General features: G+C 45.1%; 1 protein-coding gene across 1 annotated transcript; it reads right to left on the bottom strand.

Moving 5' to 3' along the window:
• Positions 1-3,301: 3,301 nt before the first annotated feature.
• prpf4bb (pre-mRNA processing factor 4Bb) lies at positions 3,302-22,156 on the bottom strand. The gene is made up of 16 exons (XM_063206047.1): positions 22,086-22,156; positions 19,807-21,135; positions 18,595-18,786; positions 17,591-17,755; positions 16,812-16,964; positions 15,835-15,916; positions 14,170-14,380; positions 12,486-12,559; positions 11,470-11,560; positions 10,589-10,736; positions 9,888-10,025; positions 8,732-8,885; positions 8,413-8,527; positions 6,590-6,741; positions 5,425-5,511; positions 3,302-3,625 (listed from the first exon to the last, which is right to left on the bottom strand). The coding sequence occupies exons 1-16, from the start codon at positions 22,130-22,132 to the stop codon at positions 3,422-3,424; spliced, it is 3,342 nt and encodes a 1,113-aa protein (XP_063062117.1). The 5' UTR covers positions 22,133-22,156; the 3' UTR covers positions 3,302-3,421.
• Positions 22,157-22,662: the final 506 nt, after the last annotated feature.

Below are 22,662 nucleotides of genomic sequence, written 5' to 3'. Positions count from 1 at the left end.
CGTTTTGCCAGAGGACTGAGAAGGGGGGGGGGAGCAAAAAAAACATGGGCAGTCAAGTCAAGTCAATGGCAAGGGCTCTGACTGCTAAGTAATAAACATACTCTCATCCATCTGTGTGTCATTAGAAATAAAACAACAAACAAACTAGCGATTCTTTAAACAAGTTGGGAGCATCACTCATGTGGAATGCAGAAACCCCTCTGTGATGCACCAGATCTCCACTACAACAGGAAGGGTTTACTATGAACGAACAATCTGCCAAATCGTTTCTCTCCTAACTTCAGGACACCGCAGAAAATAAGAGCTACACTGGCCAAAATCTATGGAAGTAAAAAAGCAACATTACATGACATGACCACCTTGGATTCCTTGTCAGAGGCACAGAAGCATCCCTGAAACGCAACTGATCCCACCTTACAGAACTTCCTCAGTGCCGTTGATGGTGTTGTGAGCATAGGAGGTAGAAAATAACACTAGAGAGGACACAGTGTTATTTTCCATCTCTATGGTTGTGAGCATCTCCATAAGAGTCTACCAAAGCAGTCTCAGGCCTTTAGATCAGTCGCAGGCTTCCTGTCCATCAGTCGTCCGTTTGGCTCCGTCAGAGTCGTTCACACTATTATTATTATTACTACTATAATTAAACATTATGTTCTTCACTTATCGGTCGTTGTGAAGTTTTTAACGAGAGCCACTTTGTTCTCCACCTTCGAGGCTTTGAACTGAACACATAAACCTTCCTGAATGATCTGCAGAAGTTGAGGCCAACACCGACATATTTACAGTTAGAGTTCAGCTCATCGCAACATAATGAAAATAAAAACGAAAAAAAAACGTGACAAAATGTAAAAATAACTAATAAAGAAAAAGGATGGCATGGTTTTTTGCCACTTCCTTGAATGAATCTGACGAGAATGATCCACACATACGTCATTTGAAGTGTCTGAGAAGTGGATGTGTTGTAATCCCAACATAATGAGTCTACTCTCTCTACGGAGTAAGAAATACATGGACTCAATGCAAACTTAAGATAACATTCAAACGGATTATTTTCGTTTTCATATTCCATTCAGCCACTTCAGCAACAGAGTATCTGAATCAGGTCACGCTTTAAGCTCGGGATGTGACTTGACATGGAGTATGTTCCAAAAAGGGGGGTCCTGAAGTGTTCTCTCTAGCGGCATCGAGCGTTTGTAAAGGATCAGGTAGATGCTGATCATGCTGGTATTGGTTCAGAGACTGCCTCAACATTGAGAGAGAGAGGGAGAGGAGAGGAGAGAGGTGTGTGAGGAGGAGAGAGGAGAGGAGAGGAGAGGAGAGGTGTGGGAGGAGGAGAGGAGAGGAGAGGTGTGGGAGGAGGAGAGGAGAGGAGAGGTGTGGGAGGAGGAGAGGAGAGGAGAGTAGAGGTGTGGGAGGAGGAGAGGAGAGGAGAGGAGAGGTAAGGAGAGGAGAGGTAAGGAGAGGAGAGGTAAGGAGAGGAGGAGAGGAGAGGAGAGGAGAGGAGAGGTGTGGGAGGAGAGGTGTGGGAGGAGAGGAGTGGGAGGAGAGGAGAGGAGAGGAGAGGAGAGGTGTGGGAGGAGGAGAGGAGAGGAGAGGAGAGGAGAGGTGTGGGAGGAGGAGAGGAGAGGAGAGGAGGAGAGGTGTGGGAGGAGGAGAGGAGAACCGCGTGGTTGAAGTACAGTACTGTAGTACCCATTTCTGATTGGACCAGGTCATCCCCCATCTTATCTTCTTTTCTTTTCTTGGATAAAATGAGTGATGGGAGGGGGCTTGGTCAACTTGCACCTTCATCAGAATGAGTTGGCTGTTGGTCCGTCTGACCATATGAAGACGTGTTGACGAGGCCTGGTAGTCACTGACGTCCTCAAGAACTAACGGGCTGATGAAGGGTTCCCACACATTTTTCATTACCAAATTCAAGCACTTTTCAAGCAAATTTTCAGTTTTCCAGCACCTTTTAATAGGTTGCGGGAAGGGGGTGTGGGGGTCCTTCCCCAGAAATTTTTGTGTTTTTAAGATGCAAAGAAGCCGGTTCCTGGTACTCACCAGGTTAAGAGGTAAATCATCTGATAGAAGAACCTGGAGTCCTCATGTTCTTATGGCTCTCCTATTAGATGATTTGCAGCTTAACCTTACTTCACTTACGAAGCCAGTACCTGGTACTCACTAGGTTAAGAGGTAAATCATCAAATAGAGGAGCCTGGAGTCATAATTTTCTTATGCCTCTTCTACTAGATGCTTTATAGCTTAACCTTACTTAAGAAGCTGGTTCCTGGTACTCACCAAGTTAAGTTAAGAGGTAAATCATCTGATAGGAGAGCCATAAGAAAATGAGGACTCCAGGCTCTTCTATTAGATGATTTACAGCTTAACCTGACTTAAGAGGCTGGTTCCTGGTACTCACCAGTTCAAGTAAAGCAGTAAATCATCTGATAGAAGAACCTGGAGTCCTCATGTTCTTATGGCTCTCCTATTAGATGATTTGCAGCTTAACCTTACTTCACCTGGTGAGTACCAGGTACCGGCTTCGTAAGTTAAGAGGTAAATCATCTGATAGAAGAGCCTGGAGTCCTCATTTTCTTATGGCTCTTCTACTAGATGATTTACAGCCTAACCTTACTTGACCACGTGTACTCCTGAACCAGCTTCTTAGTATAGGGCCCTGGGTGGCTGGATGTGGGAGGATGCGGAGGCTACCGTGAAACCTCTTCCAGGATGGATCGATGATGGTGATAAACACCTGGTTGACTGACTTTGATCGTCTCCTTCATGAGAAGAGAGGACTTGATGGGACCACGTTTTCCTGAAGAAACGCTAAAGGGGCCAAACAGGTTTTGTCTTCTAGTCAGTGTATCAGTGGGTATCATTCTGCATCGTCTGTTTAATGCTGATGCGTTTGCATCAGATCTTCTGGTATCTGAAAGGTTGCTGTAGACATAACCAACTTAACTGGTTCGATCTTCTCGGGTTAGAGCTTCTCAAGTGAATAGGTCTTAATGAGGTCAGGTCAGCTCTTGTCCAGTTCGAATGGGCGTTAATGGGACCAAGTTTTAGAGAGTCAGGCTGCAGTTGGACCAATGGCTAAAGGCTGTAGATCCGATCCTCTCCTGTACGAAGGGGTGTCAGGTTAGCTCCTGTCCAGTTTGAATGAGCGGTAATGGGACTAAGTTTTAAGCCCGATTCAGACTCATCCTTCGATTGCGGGACATGTACAGTCAGTGGTGGTGGTGGTGGTGCGCCCCCCCCCCCCCTCTTTTAGCGCTGATCAACGTATATGTCTACCAGGCTGAATTGTCCGTGGTCTGCCGCTACAAACCCCCCCACCCCCCGTTGGCAGTGCGTGTCCTGCAACTGAAGGAGTCGTCTTTACAGACCTTTAGTCACACTGCAGTTGGGACAAATGGCCTTAGATCCGATAAGATCAGATCTTCTCCTGTATGAAGGGGTGCTGCAGAGCCTGGTTGATGCTGATGCGCTTGGCCGGGTCCAGCATGAGAGTGCTGTCCAGCAGGTCCTTCAGGTTCATCACCTTCTTCCTCTGCTCCTCGGGAAGCCGCTGGCCCCCCACCATGTCCCCCAGCAGGTCCTTGGTCGGGTTGATCATGCTCATCACCGTCACCTTCTCCTACAACACCAGGGGGAAGAGAGACGAGAGTTAGAGTTAGAGTGTAGATGCCACCTCTGCATGTCGATGTTGAAATGTGCCTAAACCCCTAAACCAAACCTTATTCCTAAACTTAACCTGTCAGTGAAAAAAATGTGTACAGCAGCCTATAAACAAGTGGAACTGTGACTAAACCAAAACTCATTCCTAAACCTAACCTGTCGGGGGAAAAATGTGTTTATCATTGCATGCCAGAGTTAGAGTGTACTTTGTTGAAGCCCAAGACAAATTTCCCCTCCATGGACAATAATCACTGCATAACATACAGTACTCACTCACATACCCATACAACATAACATAGAGAACACAAAAAAAACATACAAACATAGAAAACATAAAAGCATAAGAAACATGGAAAAAACCTGTGCAATCCCTTCACATGGCATGTCTGTCCATCATTTAGCATTCTAATCGCATTGGGGACAAGAGAGTTCTTATATTTAATCAGTCTGCAGTTCAGCGTCCTGAAACGTCTATCTGAGGGAATCAGGGTAAATTCATGATGCAGAATGTGGGTGGGATAGGCAATGCAATATGCATCAGTACATTGTTTTGGATGGAGGCAAATCATTTCATCCAAAGCGGCTTAGACATTACAGGGTATTGGTTAAAGTCTCTGGAGCAAGGTGGGGTTACTGTAGGTAGCCTAGCTCAAGAGCACTTCAGCCATGGATGGAGGTATAGAGCTTAAAAGTCCCGGCCCTTAGTTACGCATTTCACGGGACCTAAGCTGACCATCTAACAATATGGTAGCGAGTAAATATCTTCTGATCTCAGTCATTATATGCGCTGGGCTACAAATATGCTGTTTAAGAGGCTAGATAAAGATTTTTTATGCAGAAATATCAATGTTTTGTTCCAAGGCCGTCTGCATGAAAAATGTGAAGAAACACAGCTTTCTAAAAAGTTTGGGGGTTCGTACGAAAAATTAAACAAAAATATCAGAAACAACATCTATGGAGCTCGTGGCACAACTCGAAGGGGATCAAAATATCATTTTAATACCGCCATTGGATTACATGCTTTTTTCGGCTAAAGACGCCGTTGAGGTCCCATGAAATCGGGGGAAGTGACGTCACTTTCAAGCTCTATAGGGAGAGGAAAGGGCAGGATTTGACCCTGCAAGTTGCTTTGGATAAGTGTCAGCTAAGTGTAATGTAATGTAATGTAATGTAATGTGACATCATTATCGTATCGTGATATAAAAGTGTATATCGTGACCTTTCTCCTATATCGTTTATATCGTGATATTCAATTGTATAAAATTGATAAAATTACTATCATTTCATTACATTTCATGTTGTCACAACAATACACACTACAAGTTAATGTAACTGTAAAAATAATAATAAAAAAACCCATTTAAAGAAAGGTTGTTTTGCAACATGAAAAAATAAAGAACAAATAAAGAGCACAACTGAAAACGTATGTAATTGTGCTGTATCGTGATATATATCGTTATCGTGATATAAAGTAATCCATATCGTGATATGTTTTTTTTTCATATCGCCCAGCCCTATGCATCAATACAAAGCACAATGTATTGACCTATTTGTGTCCATTCCCCAGTGTTGACTTTACATTGTTTTGGATGGAGTCAAAGAAATAATGTCAGTGAGGACTCTCCTTCATCAAAGACAAATGGACAAATTGAAAAAGGCAAATTTCAAACCGTTCATATTTTTGTCGATTTACAAGCAGCAATGCCATGTTTTTGTATGGTTCAGAAGGACAGCAAAAACACAAGAAGAAAATCTTACCCTTTCGGTCACTTTGTCAACTTCAATGTACAAGAAGTTCAAGTTCTGGTCGAAGTGTTGGTCTTTGAACAGACCCTTCCGGATCATCTGCAGAAAAGATTTGTTGATGACAATGTTATTTTACTTCTTTGATTGTGTTCTGCATACTAAATATCCCAAGACTAATCTTTCCAAACCACTAGTTACCATTTATTAAATTAATATCATACAGCCCGAGAACAGTACGCCAAGGGGGATTGACCCAGGCAAGCAGGGCATTTGCCCCTGGGCCTAGGGCCCTCCTGTATCAGTGTGGCCATGGCAGGCTGTATGCGGGGCCCTATCAGTGTTTTGCCATGGGGTCCTGTGTGGAATTGTTCCGCCACTGGTGATGGGCATCTAATAAAAAAATATCCCAAGACTCTTTCCTAATCACTAGTTCCCATATATTAAATTAATATCATGCAGTGAGAACAGTATGCCAAGGATTTCAAAAAAATTGTGGAAATACCAAGGCACTCATCTTCTTTGTAATTAAAATGCCTTTATTTTGTTGGGCATAACATGACTAAAATACTTCGACGCGTTTCGGCATGAAGCCCTCACTTCCTGATGAAGGCTTTATGCCGAAACGCGTCAAAGTATTTTAATCATGCTATGCCCAACAAAATAAAGGCATTTTAATTACAAAGATGATGAATGCCTTGGTATTTCTAAACATTTTTTTTTTTTTAAATCAACCAAGCCTGTCACCAAAGAGCACCATCTTAAAAAACTAGTCAGTTCCAGGAAGCACTCCAACTGGACTTAATTCTGAAGTATGCCAAGGGTGATGTGAATATGAAGTAACACATTAATCAAAGACTAGATTTGAAATGTCAGGCTAAATATCTACTTAAATCATATGAGTCGATAAAATACATTTAAAAATCAAATAATATCTTGTATGAACATAGTTAGCAACACACTTCAACTATTGTCCTTGTATAGTGAGTTGATGGACATTTTCACATGATTAAGCCATTTTGACAGAGGTGAGCCTCGTTCTCCGTTAATTTCCATTTCTCTGATCTACCTACAGATAATGGCCGCTACAGATTGCCGTAAAAAGGGGGGCGGGGTCACCTCTAGTGTTATTTTCTACCTCTATGGTGAGAACAGTATGCCAAGGGTGAGGGGCTCATACCTTATTGGGCATCTTGCCCTTGACGTCCATGGCCAGCTTGATCATGTGGTTGTTGGAGGAGCCGGGGAACAGGATCTTGCCCGTGTAGAGCTCGTACAGGGTGCAGCCCACCGACCACATGTCGATGCCGTAATCGTATGGCTTACCGATGACTGGGGGGGGGACACAGACAGAGAGAGAGACAGAGAGAGAGAGAGAGAGAGAGAGAGAGAGAGAGAGAGAGAGAGAGAGAGAGAGAGAGAGAGAGACAGAGACGGATTAAATTCAAGCATTTAAAAACTGAAACATTGAAACAGGAGCATATCGACTGTTGAAGCACGAAGGCAATCTATCCATGTAATATATTCCTATTTTCAGTTGCATGTAAGCAACTCTACAAGAAACCATTTCGCACATTGCATTTTTGCACATTGGACTGGTGCCTCAGTCTCCATGTTTCAATCTGATTTTTTTAATCTAATTCTTTTATCCTAATTTCATATTTGGTTCTATTTTATTGATTTTTGATTCTGTGTATTGGTCTCAGGCTATGTGAAATGTTTGGGGGGCCTCATGTCCTTGTGCTGTGTAGGCCCATGTCCCTGACTGCGTTGCAATATGCGATCTTGCCTCCTCCACTTGCCTCCTCCACTTGCTTCTCGCCATGATGACATCACTGACAACAGCATTATATTTCAATATCTTGCAAAAGCTCAATTGTAGAGTCTTTTTCTCATTTGCAATTGGGATGGTGAATGAAAAACAGTCCCTCAAAAGTTGTTGTGGCTAGGCTGACAGCTGGGAAACTTAATCGTTTTCTCCACGGAGGAGGGGCCAGGAGGCGGGACGAGGAGATAAGCGCAAGTGGAGGAGGCAAGGTCGCATATTAAAACGCACTCCTTGTCTTTAGGGCGCGATCACACAGACCGCGGATTTCTGCCTACAGTCTGCGATGCGCGTCGGGCTGATTGATCAGCAGTGACCACACCAAGCGCAGATCCACTGCCTATTCGAATGCAGTGACTAGGTAACGTAACGACTGAACGGTCACTGGCAACGTAGCCTAATCGATGGTGTTGTGTCGTTAAATGTTGTGAAAACATACACAAAATGCTTTGTCCATTCATCTATGTAAAATGAATAGAAGACGAGCTCTTTTCTTGCTCTCCAAACGTTGGATAGTGAATCTGATATGAATTTTGATAACGGTCTCCTTTCCAACATCTGGAAATCCGCCGTGGGGTTTCCGTCTTGAGTTGAACTTTTTTCAACTCGATCCGCCCAGCGTGGAGAGGCAGAGAATCCGCAACCCACCTTGCGCTGATATTAGAAGCGTAATCAGCTCATTTTCATTGACAATCGATAGAACACATCCGCCTCCTACTGTAAAATCCGCGGTCTGTGTGATCACGCCCTTATGTTGCATTTATTCATCATCTGGTGTCTGTTCTGAATGTTTTAACACCTGTTACAACCCAACTTCTCCTTTTGGGGACAAATAAAACATGAACTTAAACTTGAAGCGCTGTGCTTACTGGGGGTGTATATCACAGCCTTCATGACGATACGATACGGTATCGATTTCTTAAATCAGGGATTCGATTTTTTTCGATACTTAAGAATTCCCCACGATACGATGCGATTCGGTTCGATTCGATTTTTTCCAATTACTTTTCCACTACTATTGTGTTATGGAGCTAGGGCATTGTAGGGGCCAGCGATTCGATTCTTTTCGATTCTTAAGAATGCCCCACGATACGATGCGATGCGATTCGATTAAATCACCAGTCGATACTTCCGATACATCGATACATTTCGATTTTATTTACATCCCTAGTGCTTACTGATCTCCGGCGCTCTGTAGAACCTGCTGACCAGGTAAGGGGTGATGTCGTTATCTGCCACATGTGACGCCGACCCAAAATCGCAGAGCTTCAAAATGGTCTTCGACTCGTTCACCTGAATTGAACCAGAATAAAAAGAGCAAATAGATGGATCAATAATACAAAAAAACCTAAATTAATAAATACAAATTGAAACCAAATTTCAACATAGTCATCCAAGTTTTATGTACCTATAGTCAATTTTATCAGACAAAAAAAACTACCACCAAGGACCACATATAAATCAAATTGCATTTGAAATAGTCTTCAGTGTACTGACCAGGATGTTGTCTGGCTTGATGTCGGCGTGCAGGATGTTGCATCGTTTGAGCAGCTTGAGGGCCAGGAAGAGCTGTTGGCTGTAGGAGCGCACCGCCTTGATGTGCAGACCCACGTCCTTGCCATACTTCTTCAGAACCTCACGGAGGTTCATGCTACAACACAAACACAGACAAAAAGTAAAATCACAATGTGCTAAAAAACAGTGATCCTCAAAGTGTGGGCCGGGGACCACTGGTGGTCCGCGACAGCGCTCAGGTGGTCAAGGGGATTTCTACTTTTCCAAGACGAGCTAGCAGTAGGCTATAATCGTAATATGATTAAAAAGCTTAACATAGCTGAAGCCTTATTACAAGCCCGTCTTATTCACATTACAAGCCTGTCTTATTGTGGTGAAAATGTGAATAAAAACGGAGTGGTCTGGATCAAAATTAGCAGCGTCAAATTGGCACCCCTCAACTGTCAATTCAGTTGACAAGTGGTCCCTGAACATTTTTGGGGGGACACAGTGGTCCTCAGTCTGAAAAAGTTTGAGATACACTATGCTAAAAAAATAAAGAAATGGTTTGACATTGTATTAATTGCCTTTTTTTAGCCACACCTCAACATTTAAACCTCAACATTTGGGATGGTGAATGAAGAATAGTCCCACAAAAGTAGGCTGACAGAGGGGAAACTAAATTGTTTTCTCCGGAGGCAAAACGCGAGGCCACAAGCACAGGTCGACGATGGGAGTCGGCAGGGCTTTTTCTGAACGGGGAAATAGGGGCGCTCCACCCTCACCTCCTCGGGTGCACCCTCATACTTTTATTTATATATATATATATATATATATATATATATATATATATATATATATATATATATATATATATATATATATATATATATATATGTGAGCGCCCCTAGTAAATTTCTCGTTCACGGGGGGAACACCACACTTCACCCCCCCGCAACCTGCCATGATGCTCCCTCATGCCAAAAAAACCTAGAAAAAGCCCTGAGTCGGCATATTATAATAAAGCAACCTAACCTGAGAGGTTCGAACACGAGACACAAGTGCTGCTTATAAAGAACCCTAACCTGAGAGGTTCGAACACGAGACACAAGTGCTGCTTGTCGACGATGGGAGTGGGCATATTATAAAGAACCCTAACCTGAGAGGCTCGAACACGAGACACAAGTGCTGCTTGTGGTCGAAGTGTCTGAAGAGGCGCAGGCAGTGGAACTTGTCGTCTGGGTCGGCATCGTTCAGCTTCTTCAGGAACTCCAGCTCTTTCATGCCCGTCTTGTGCCTGCATGCACACACACACACAAGGCAATGGTAAATTAATACTTCAGACAAGTCTTCTAACACACACACACGCGCGCGCACGCGCGCACGCACACGAAATGTGTTGTTCACAATTTGGCACCCGATACTGCTCATTATACTCGTACTTGTACTCGTACAGCACTTGCCGATACCAGGAACGATACTGCGATTACACAAAACAATGCAACATCTTGTCACGTTCTGTGGACTTGAAAGTAGCATGGAAAAAAGCACCACCTCATACATTTACTAACATTTAAATCTACATGGAAATGGACAATAAAAATATCACCGGTGGAAAAAAACAAGGCCAAGCATTTATTTTCATTGTATTTTGGTGGTAAAAGGTATCGGTATCGGCACTCTGTATCGGCAAGTTCACACATTAATGTACTCGTTCTTGTATCGGTTTTCAAAAAAGTGGTATTGGTGCATCCCTAGCGGTGATTTATCCCCCTTTTACTTGCATCACTTTTATTGTGCTTCACCAGCACCTGGACAGTGGTTGTGCACAGCAGGGACTCTGCTTTGAGGACTACTCACATGAGCTCGTTGTTGCGTATGATCTTGATGGCCACGTCCTGGCCGGCTCTGGCCGAGTCTCTGGCTCTGATGACGTTGCTGAAGACACCCTGGCCCGTATACCCGTACACGTCGTAGCGCTTGTCCAACGTCTCGCCGATATTCACTCCTGCACAGGAGAGCACACCATTAGGTCACTTGAAAAGGTGCACCGTGTAAGATGGTGGCCAGATGATCATGGAAACTGTGCTGCCTATTGCCAAATTTCAGCTTTTCGTGAATGTAATAAACTAATATTTACTAATATGATCAAAGTATAGCACATTCTGTAGCTAAAAATGGCTATTTCTAGAAATTCAAAATGGCATGGAGAAGATCCCCCTTTTCATGTATGACAAATGCCATTTTTCCAGTCATAATGAACACTTAGAATTTGATGATGGTGGTAAGTATTCATGAAAAAAGTAACATTTGTGAATGGAAAGGATGACTTCTGGAAAAAAAACTACTAAAAAGTGTACACAGTGCACCTTTAAGGGAGCAAGCAACAACACCACATTCAATAAGCAGAACACTTGCTCCAAACACACATGATAGAAGCAGTCTTAGTGTCTTCTTAGGGTCAAAAAAATATTCTTGGGTCCAAAATGGGGTCGCACACAGTAGAAAAAGTGTTGTGAAAAGTTGGGAACCACTGCCCTAGACCAAGGAACCACGCACACATAACCAGACAGCACACCATAGTGGTGGTTCACATGATCAAACTCCCAATGTAATCATGTTGGCAAATATTACAATAAAAGACTCAAAAGGGCGTCATCCCAACAAATCTCAGACTCACGGTAGTATCCTGTTGCCAAATACTACAATAAAATAGTCACAAGTGTGTCATCCAGACTTACGGTAGTATCCTTCGGCATCTGTCCAGTTGTCCCTGAGGTTGGGGTTCTCCTTGAAGTCTTTACCGATGCCTGCTGCCCTTAGCCGTGCACTCTGAAAAGAGGAGCGGGAGAACAAACGTCAGAGACACAGGAAGTTAACATTAGTACTTAGTTGACCAAGGGCAGCGTTAAGTGCTCCGGGGTGGAGATGTCCCGATCCAGGTTTTTGCACTTCTGATCCGATACAGATATTTTATTTCACTTCCGATCAGATTCCGGCCGATACCGATACTGGCCTGTCGGAGTATTTAAGTTGAAAGTTATTTAGCCTACTTACTTTGTCGTCACACCACCCTCATACCTCCGTGGGTGCACCCTCATACTTTTATTTATATATATATATATTTTTTTATTATATATATATTTGAGCGCCCCTAATAAATTTCTCATTCATGGGGGGGGAACACCCCCCTTCACCCCCTGTAACCTGCCATGATGCTCCCTCATGCCCAAAAAATCCTAGAAAAAGTCCTGAGGTGAATTTGAGTAATACACAATGGTTTTTAATGAGAAACTGACCTGTTTTTTCAGATATTAATAAACACAGAACAGGAAAATGGATCGGAATTTTGGATCAGATTTTTCCGTGCATGCCGATTCGATACCGATCCGCATTTTTTGCCAATATCGGCAGTCGATCCGATCCATCCGATCCGATCCGATACGACAACCCTACTCCGGGGTAACACTGGTGGTATCGGTGCACAGTATCAGCAACTGTTTGAAGAGTACGAGTATATTACTCCAGTATTGATATCGGTGCATCCCTACAAAAAATTGATTTTCAAATGCTGATAAGAGCGCAACTAGTCAGAAATTGACGCATAAGATTGAAGGCTTATGAAAAAAAAAAAAAAGCTAAAAAGAAGAGCAAGAGAATGTAGCTTCATGACTTTTACATTACATTACATTACATTGCATTTGGCAGACGCTTTATAACCAAAGCGACTTTCAAAAGAGGACATAATCGGACTTACATCAAAGTCGGCATGAAACATGTCATCGGACTCTATGAACATGTCCGGGGCCGAGGGCTTCTTTGGGTTCGACCCTGAATAAGACACACAGAAACACACATCAAGTCAAACCAGACAAACTATTGGCAATAGGGCTGGGTATCGCAGCCATGTTCCTGTATCAATTCGATTTCGATTCTTAGGGCATTGAATCAATTAATCACGATTCAATTCGATTCGATTCATTCCGAATCGATTCAATCCATTCCCTTCTTGGTGGCAGGATTTCCCCCAAAAGATGCTGTTGCCTATTTTTATATAAAATGTCAAAGGGCTGTGGCTTGACACTGTTAACAGATTGCTAATTTGTAATATGTAGGCCTAGGCCCAATTGACTAATACCTACTGGGTATTTTCCATAGACCTAAATTAAACAAAAAGAACAAAAAGAAATAGAACCCCCCCCCAAAAAAAAAAAATCGATTTTGTGCCCTGTGAATCGATTATGTGAATTTTAGATTATATTGATCGATTATCGATTAAATCGATTATTTTACCCAGCCCTAATTGGCAACACACCATTTTCAACACACAGTATGGCTATTGGTCAACAGTGGGATATTATTACACTCCTACCGCTGATGGAGACAGTGTGATGTCGAAACATTGTGCTAATTAATTGGTGAGCAGCAAAAGTGCGTGGATTTTTTTTTTTTTTTTTTACTGTCAAGCATGTCTAATTTCTGTGCTTGTTAATATGAATTAGAAATGAGAATAAGCTAGAGTTTTCACGGTCTTTTCTTCTCCCATCTGTTAAAATCTGTTGGAATTTTCAAATTATATTGAAAGATTATATTATATTGATAAGATATCGGTCAAATGTAAAGACAAAGGATAAGTCAGCAACAGATGTTCCAAGCAGGAAAGAGAAGCATGGCGAAAGTGTTGACTGTATACTCTTTGTGCTTTGTTAAGATGTGCGTCTCCTCTGTCTATTGCTGAATACAAGACACAGACACACACACAATTGTTTCCAACAACAGAGAGGAGTGTGAGGAGAGGAAAGTCTCTGAGACCAACAGCAGACAGGACAGCAACCAGCAGACAGCATAATGTGGTGGCATTAAAAGCAGAATTCTGTATAAAAAGAAGACAATCCGCACATTTCGGGTCTATTTTTGCGCAAAGAAGCTTTACTTCACTTGCAAGCTTTCGGTCCTTAGACCTTCATCAGGCAGACCCTGCCTGATGAAGGTCTAAGGACCGAAAGCTTGCAAGTCAAGTAAAGCTTCTTTGCACAAAAATAGACCCAAAGTGTGATTGTCTTCTTTTTATACAGATTTTTTTTTTACTGAATCCTGCACCTTCTAAACAGATGAGCGGTGGCCCATCACAACTTAAATTAAAAGCAGAATAATAACAAAAAAAATCACCAAGTCACCAAGCTTCTCACAGTTAATACTTGCATAATTCTAGCTTCATGTCAAGAAGTTTATGTCTTAATATATTATTCCATTACACTACCATTATACTTTTATCCTAATGCAGGAGACACACATGTAGCTCTGTGGTCATAAAATTCCGATGGCCTGTCTGTCAAATCGCCATTTCCAGCTGACTCTCTTCTGCATTTACTGTATGTTTGCTTGAACAGAAACCGTGTTGCATCTTGAAATGAGATGCACGCATTTTTACCGCAGCTTACCGTCCTTCTCTGTGGCGAGGAGGGTCAACTTGGCCTTGACGCTGGCCTCGAAGGTGTTGATGTTCTCGCGCTCGTACTCCTTGACGTCTGCCGCGGCGCGTTCTAGAATGTCGTCGGGCGAGGGCGAGCGGCTCCGCGTGCTACTCTGCGGACTGCTAGGCTCCGACGCCATCGAACCCATGTTGCTGTCTTCATTTCCCGCCTTGTATTTCTATTGGAGAGAGAGAGAGAGAGAGAGAGAGAGAGACAGAGAGAGAGAGACAGAGAGAGAGAGACAGAGAGACAGAGAGAGGAAAGGTAAATATCATCCTTGAGTCCATGTTGCTATCCTGGTTCACCACCTTATATTTCTATTGGAAGGTAGATATGGAGTAACGTGATGATAATCCTTGGACCAAAAAGCATGTAGCCTACTCTCCCGAGATCGATAACTTCGGGTTGCCACAGAACTAAAACTGAAAAAGACGCTCATTGTTTTCAGGCCGACAAGAGTGGTGCCAGTGCACCTGTTACGTACGGAATGTAAGTGCTGACCTGAGAACCATCCACATTCATACCAGGCCCTGGCCCTTTTCCCGTATATGACCATTTGTTAACCAGATGAACCTGCTGATGTCCACGTTGAGGTCACCGTTCGCAAAGTAAAATAAGCATTTTTTGGTTCGCATAGCAAATCAACTTAAGAGACAGTTTCCCAAACTCTCTTGCGGACTTGCAGAGTGAACACGCCTGTAGGTGCGGCAACGGGCACTGGCTCGGGTCTCTGTCAGCCTGAACGCACATTACTTTAGTGGAGGACCGAAACATTAACCCATTTTAGCAGGGGTAGGCATTAGTAGCCTGGTTCCTACCAGACCTCCGTGTGTGTGCTCTGGAGCCCCCTGGTGGCACTCCAAACACACACATCGGTCTGGGAGCATGTGGCAGGATTCAATTTCTGGACTCAAAAAATAATGCCGAGCATTTATCACTTCAATATTACTGACAGCTCACATTGAGGAGTCACAGGTCATATTATAGACCATATTGACGCTTTAGAGATCAACAGAAAATGGTTTTGAAAGAATTTGTTGATATTGAAGCAATAAATGCTGCGATTTTTTTTTGACTGTAGAAATGGAATCCTGCTACATGCTCCCAGACCTAGTAGTGGAGCTCACAAAGCTGTGCGGAACTACAGGTCGGGCAAGAGCCAGGCAAAGGCATTAGTGGCCCAGGGGCCAAATCTGGCCCGCCATATATTACTTTCGGCCCGCGAGACGCAGCAAATAGCAGTGCAATGCAGTGAGTGCAGTCAAATAGTCTGATTGGGGAAAAAATGCAGACGAAATTTGATGGCATTGATGGCTAGCAGTCTTCAGCTAATGAAACATGTAATAATGATCAATAACTGCCAACTTTATACATTAGTTAGGGGTTTCTAAGACAGGTTACCCTTTTCATGAGAGAGAGACGGCAGGAGTTTTTAACCATGGCCATGGCCGGCCCACGATGCCCTTGTCAGAAAAAAAACAGCCCTCGTCCAAACCTAATTGCCTACCCCTGCATTTTAGGGTTGCTCTCTCTCTAGTATTAAAACCTAAATATCTCAGCCTCCGAAGCACATAAAAACATGAAATAAGTTGCGTTTAAAAGTTAGAAGCTAAGTTTTTGCAACAGACTGACCTGCACAATGGCCAGTCGCTGCTGTCGTCTCTGCTCAATCAAAGCCTCTTCATCCTCCTCTTCAGCGTCGTAGTCCTCCATCCTGAACACACACACACACATTTCAAAACCAGCAACAAGGACATGGATGACAAGTACTTTTAGGTAATTATTTGTTATACGCGTCCAAGAATAAATCAATTACATTAAAACAAACATTGTATAATGACCCAGTGATGTGTGAGAGCAAACTTACGGTAAATAAATGAATCAATGATTACTATTAGGATCTACACCAAACAAAATCCTATTGGTACCGTAATTGCTACGAGCCCGTTCTGCTGCTGCGCTAGTGTAACGGAGGGCAACTAGCAGAGTGGGGTGTGGAACGTTAGTAAACCTCCCTCCCGAAGCCTCATACAGTATCGGTAGCACTGAGCTATCGAACTGGTCTTTTAGCTCAGCGGTATCCTGCTGTGCCTCCCATACTCGACCTGGAGCGCTGACTAAGGGCGCGATCACCAGACCGCGGATTTCTGCCTACAATGACTAGGCAAAGTTACGACTCAACTGTCACTCGCAACGTAGTCTAATCGATGGTGGTGTGTCATTAAATGTTGTGAAAACATACACAAAATGCTTTGTCCATTCATCCATGTAAAATGAATAGAAGACAAGCTCTTTTCTTGCTCTCCTAATGTTGGATAGTGAATCTGATATGAATGTTGATAACGGTCTCCTATCGAACAGCTGGAAATCCGCCGCGGGTTTACCCGCCTTGAGTTGAACTTTTTTCAACTCGATCCGCCCGGCGCGGAGAGGCGGAGAATCCGCAACCCGCCTTGCGCTGATATTAGACGCGTAATCCGCTCATTTTCATTGACAAACAATAGAACACATCCGCCTCCTACTGGGTCTGCGTGATCTCGCCCTAAGAGGTGGTAGTGGGTTCGAGCCCCGAGTGGTGTACTGCACAGGAACACCTCAGTTCCACTTACACTTCCTCTGAGGAGGAGTCCCGGTCGGCCTTCATGCCCTCTGACAGACTGCCCTTGAACTTGTCCTCGTCCCTGCCCCTCCTCCGCCGCCTCTCTCGCTCACGAGACGTCGACCGCCGGGACGGCCGCAGGCGACCAAAGCGGTCACGCTCTCTGGAGCAAGCAAACAGAAGGAATAGACAGAGAAATTAGAATAGAGGAGAAGCTTCACGCTCATTGGTTTCCATTGTTGCCAGTAAGCTTTGCAGTTCCTCTTGGGTGCACACTAGGGGGTGAACGCGGGCAAGTGAAAACCCCATTGACATCCATTCACTTGCCAACTACCTACAGTATCACCAGTGGCTGAACCTCCTCTGGAATAGATCAGTAAAGTAAACAAACAAACAAAAATGAATTACTTCTCTAGCTTTGTCATCACGACCTACAGTTAGTCAAATAACATTTATCAGAACCATGTTTCAGGAGCTGGAAATAGCACAGCAAGAACAAAGGTGAGCAATGTGTGTCTGTGTGTGTGTGTACTCTACATCACTTAATAAAAACCCACCTAAACCCCACTGTGTATAGCACTTGTTGTTCAGTATATTCCTTGTGAACTTCGTATCTGCTAATGATGTATTATGATGTCCTCGATTGTAAGTCGCTTTGGTTCTTAAGAAAATGAGGACTCCAGGCTCTTCTATTAGATGATTTACCTCTTAACTTAAAAGTGGTTTACTCCTGACCATCTTCTTAGTACTACAGTATAGGCCCATGTTGTTTCTGGAGGGTTTCCTTACCCGCGCCTCAGGGGCGACCGGCTGCGTCTGCGGAGAGGAGAGCGGGCCTGTCGCCGTGGAGACAGAGATCTCCGCCGCAGAGGGGAGCGGCTCATTCGCCGCCTCACGGGGCTCGCGTCACGTGACCGGTCCCGTGCCGCGCCAGCCTCCGCTCTGCTACGCTTCCTGTGATGAGGACAACAACAAGAGGTAGAAAAAATAAATAAAACTATGTCATCATCATCATCTCGTTGCCATTGGCCACAGCAGAGATGAGGACTTGTTGAGTCAGAGTAGAAGTCAGGTCTAGAACCAATACCCTGTACCTAGCTAGTGTAGCGTAATAATAACAGTAACCTGGCTGGTGAGATATCCCTCCTACTTCTGCCCCTCCTAGGCCTCGAAACAATACCCTGTACCTAGCTAATGTGGTGTAATGATAACAGCAATAACTGGGCCAGTGAGATATCTCTCCTGGGTCTATAACCAACACCCTGAGCCTAGCTAATGTAGCGTAGTAATAATAATAATAATAATAATAATAATAACAGTACCTGATATCTCTCGGCCATGCTTCGGGAGACCTCCCTGCTCCTGGCCCTCCTGGGTCTATAACCAATACCCTGTACCTAATGCAGGGTAGTGTTATCATAACATCAACCTGGCCGGTGAGGCGTCTCTCATGCTTTGGGAGACTTACTCCTGCCCCTCCTGGGTCTATAACCAATACCCTGTACCTAGCTAATACAGTGTAATAATAATAATAATAATAATAATAATAATAACCGTAATAACCTGGCGGGTGAGGTATCTCTCCGCCAGGCTTCGGGAGACCTGCCCCTGCGCTTCCTGGGTCTAGAACCAACAGCCTGAGCCTAGCTAATACCATGTAATAATAACCTGCCCCTCCTGGGTCTATAACCAATACCCTGTAGCTAGCTAATACAGTGTAATAATAACCTGCCCCTCCTGGGTCTATAACCAATACCCTGTACCTAATGCAGTGTAATAATAACCGTAATAACCTGGCGGGTGAGGTATCTCTCCGCCGGGCTTCGGGAGACCGGCTCCTGGCCCTCCTGGCGGGCGACCTGGTCCTGGAGGGCGAGTGGCTCTGCTTGGCCCGGTCAGACGACCCGGACGGTGCTGGGAGTGCGTGCCGGTCTCGGTGGCGTGGGGAGGAGCTGCGCCGGTGCTGAGGGGGACTCTGGGCTCGCCTGCATATGGGGGGGGGGCAGAAAAAACAACAACAACAACAATAAAGAAGACGCACATAAATACTAGCCTTGTCTTATTATCATGCCGTACTAAAATAATTCGTAAAGAGGGTCAGGAATGGTAGCCTGATTATCATCGACTTTCAAATCTCTTCGAGACTTTGTCTGACCAAGAGCATATCAATTAAAATTTCCCAAACGGCAGGGTTGACCCGCCTCCCTTGGTTTGCCAATGGCCGTTTGCTTCCCAACAAAGTGGGAGGTGTTCCCGATTTTTCGGGAGCTCAGAAAGCATTTGCATTGCTCTTGACCTGACTAGTAGCAACGGTGAAGGTGTTGCGTCACTAGGAGGGCAAGGCCTGGCTATTGGGCAGTAGTGCTCTCTGTTGACATTTGAAATGTGTCCTATTTCACCCAAATGCTGACATTCGATCATGACATGATGGTAGGGGTAACTTCCATTTTTACCACCGTCATAGTACGCCAATTGGGCTGTTGTCTTGGTAACAAGACTAGATCCCTCCCAGAGCATCTGGCCCAAACACGAGGTGGAAGCAAATCCCACCAATCAAGATCAGGGTATATGAAAACAACATCAAACAAAGAGTAGACTGGTCTGATTACACAGCACTTAAAGGATAACTTCAGTCAATTTCAACATGCAGTTGTAATGCTCACACTACCCTGACATTTTTTTTTCCCCAGCCTTTTCCGAGATCCTGGTCTTTGTAATGGGGGCAGCTGTTTGTTTACATTTCAAAAAAATGTCTTGATTTATTCCCAAAAACATCCAAAAGGTTATGCAACATCAGCAGACAACTAGCAAACAGCGATACCTTTTGGGAAAATATTTGGAGTAGGCGTATGTTAAGATTTTTTAAAATGAAAACAAAAGCTGCCCCCATTAGAATAGCTCAGATCTTGGAAAGGGCTGAATAAATCGCTTTGGAGAAAAAAACAGTCAGCTAAGTGTAATGTAATGTCCAAGTCATTTGTGTCCTCCAGCCAGTCCTACAGTACCTGTGGTGTGGTGAGCGATTCTCCTTCCCAGACGAGGCGTCCTTGGACGGGGACTTGTCCTTGCCCGTCTTCTTGTTGTCCTTCTCCCCTCCACGTTCCCTCTCGGCCTCCGAGCGTCCCGCGCGGGCCCCCTCTCTGGACCGGCTTCGTCTCCCACGAGAGCTCGACCGGCGACTGCTGCTGCCCGCCTCCGCCTGCTGCTGTTGGCGCCTGCCACTCTCCCTCTCCTCTGCCCGTGGGGACGAGCGCCTGTCCGAGCGCCCTCCTCTGTCCCGCTTGTCTCCGGGCGACGAACGTCTGCGCCCGCTCGGAGACGGCGACTTCCTGGAGCGATCCCTCGACCGCTCTCCGCTCCGCGAGCGCTTCCGGTCCTTGGAGCCGCTGCGGTCTTTACCGGGACGCTCTTTACCCGCGTCGACGCTGCCGCCGGCGCCACTTTTGGTCGTCGCTGTCGGTGCAGCAGCGCTGCCGTCGGTTTTACCTTCCCGCTCCCGCCCGCTGCGGTCTTTGGATCGGCTCCGCCGCTTGGAGCTCGACGTCTTGGACCCCAACGCCGCGTCGGTGGTGGAGTCTTTGCGGTCCCGTTTGCTGGACCGGCTGCTACTGCTCTGTTCCTTCCCAGTCCCCGAACCGCTCAGCCGGTGCCTCTGTTCCCCGTTACGAATCCTGCCCTCCCCTCCCTCCTCGTCCGAGCCAGAGTTGTAGCCCTGCAAGATTAGCCCCATGCCCGACTGCACCTTGCCCTCCATCAGCTGGCTGTCCAGCTCCGCCTTGATGAGCGCCCGCTGTTTCTCCAGATCCTCCAGGAGCGATTGGTCGTCCAGTCCGGGGTTGTTGGCCGAGCTCGGGGAGCCGACGCCAACGCCGACGCCACCGTCCCTATCGGTCTTCCCCGCCGTCGCACTCCCTGCTCCGGCACCTGGGGTGGCGGAGGTGGGGGAGGGCGAGCCGCCGTCCGCAGCACTGTCTTTGCGCCGGTGCTTCTTGTGCTTGTGCCGGTGCTTGCGCTTCTTGTCGCCGCGCTCCTCGTCGTGGTGGTGATGGTGGTCCCGGTCCCCATGCCGGTGTTTCTTGTGCTTGCTGCGGTGCTTGTGTTTCTTTTTCTTGTGTTTGCCGCCACTGCTGCGGTGCTTGGAGGAGGAGGACTCTGGTCCCGGTTTCTCGCCGTTCAACTCTGCAACGCGGTCCTCTCCGCCGCCGCCGCCGCCACCACCACCACCACCGTCAGCCATGGGGGATCCCTCTCCTTCTTCGTCGTCGTCCTCTTCCTCCTCTGACATATCGCCATTCTCCTCATCGCTCTTGCCAGGACTGTCCAAGTCCTCTTTCCTGTAGAGGAACAAGTAGACATTCAAAGTCAAAACTCTTATGCCGTGGTATAGGAACAGTAAGTGTGTGTAGACGTATAGGCCTAGGCCAATATCTCTACCTCTTTGCAGAGACATAAAATACATGTGTGCATTATGGAAAACGTCTTTTTCATGTACCCAAGCCACACTTATTTTCAGTCAAAAATCTACAGCAAATACTGTTGTTTCGACTTGGTATTCCAGAAAAGTCTGCTACTTGCGGTGAGCATGACACTGGCCCCTGTACCTCGCTAATTCCCGTTTTCATGGCGTTAGCTAAACCAACCAGCATCGGTACAAAGTTTACTGACGGAATGCACTAGAGCCAAATGCGTGGGTACAACGTTTTAATAACAACAGAGTAGACTGATGTCAGGTGCACAACTATGAAGCGCTGAACAGTGCCTACTGCTGTTCTAACCAATGGGCATAGCAACAAACAAACCTAGCTAACAACTGTGTCAGCTAACTAGCCGTTTACAAGTTACAGCTAGCTAGCCATTTACAAATCAGCAACATGAAAGAGCTTCCAAAGGTGGTTAACTCTAGCTGAACACCATTCCCTGAAAGCAACAAATACACAAAATATCATGATTCGTTTGGCAATACACACTGCTACAGGCTAACTAGTACTGCAAGTACAGAACCCAAAGCCTTGAGATTGCCATCTCTTGCAGTTACCGGCACAGAGAAACATGTTTGCTGAGTAGCTTAGCAGCGGTGCCTCACGTTAGCTATTTTCCATGCATAGCTAAGGTGCAATGCTAGGTAGCTGGCTACCTGACATTAGCAATATTATGAAAACTCTTGACAGCGGGTTCAAGTTGCAACGGTTACAGAGCCGATTATTATAATGTTAACGGCTTTCAGTAATACAATTTTCCAACCGCCAGTGAGTTACAAAGAGGCACATGCTGCACGTGTTCTTACCCATTATTCAACCTCTCGCCGTGAATATCCATCTCTACGTCGGCCATTTTCTTCAACTAGTGGCCTTTTCCCTCTTCTTCTATGGTGTTATCCTAATTGAAAACCATAGCCATGCGAGATTTACAGCACACGTGGCGCCCCTACTGTCCTGGAAAGTGTATCTACATNGGGGGGGGGGGGGGGACACGACACCACAGCCCTTCCTAGAGTATCTGTGACGACACCACTGATTCATAAAATTAAATTAATTGTAATCTACATTAACTAAAACAGAGTAAAATACATTTCCTGGATTTTATATTGGCTGTCTTTTATTGGTATTTAAAAGCATTGGAATTAAGACACACAAAGCAATGCCAATTTGTGACAGGGGACAGAAAGAGCATTTTTAATTCATTTAAACGAGGAACCCCACTCTTCCCTCTGTTTTAATGCACCTAATCCAACATAGATGGATAGCATTATGACTTGCTATGGCCTATGGGCCACATGTTTAATGCAAGGCCACTATCCGCGAGACTATTTTCTAAAAGAAAAAAGTTGCTACAATCTACTGATCACGACTAATGAGCTAATA

This window comes from Engraulis encrasicolus, chromosome 9 (genome assembly GCF_034702125.1).
Source record: "Engraulis encrasicolus isolate BLACKSEA-1 chromosome 9, IST_EnEncr_1.0, whole genome shotgun sequence".
NCBI lineage: Eukaryota > Metazoa > Chordata > Actinopteri > Clupeiformes > Engraulidae > Engraulis > Engraulis encrasicolus.
Note: the sequence above shows the minus strand (reverse complement) of the source record. Positions and strands in the feature narration are given on the sequence as shown.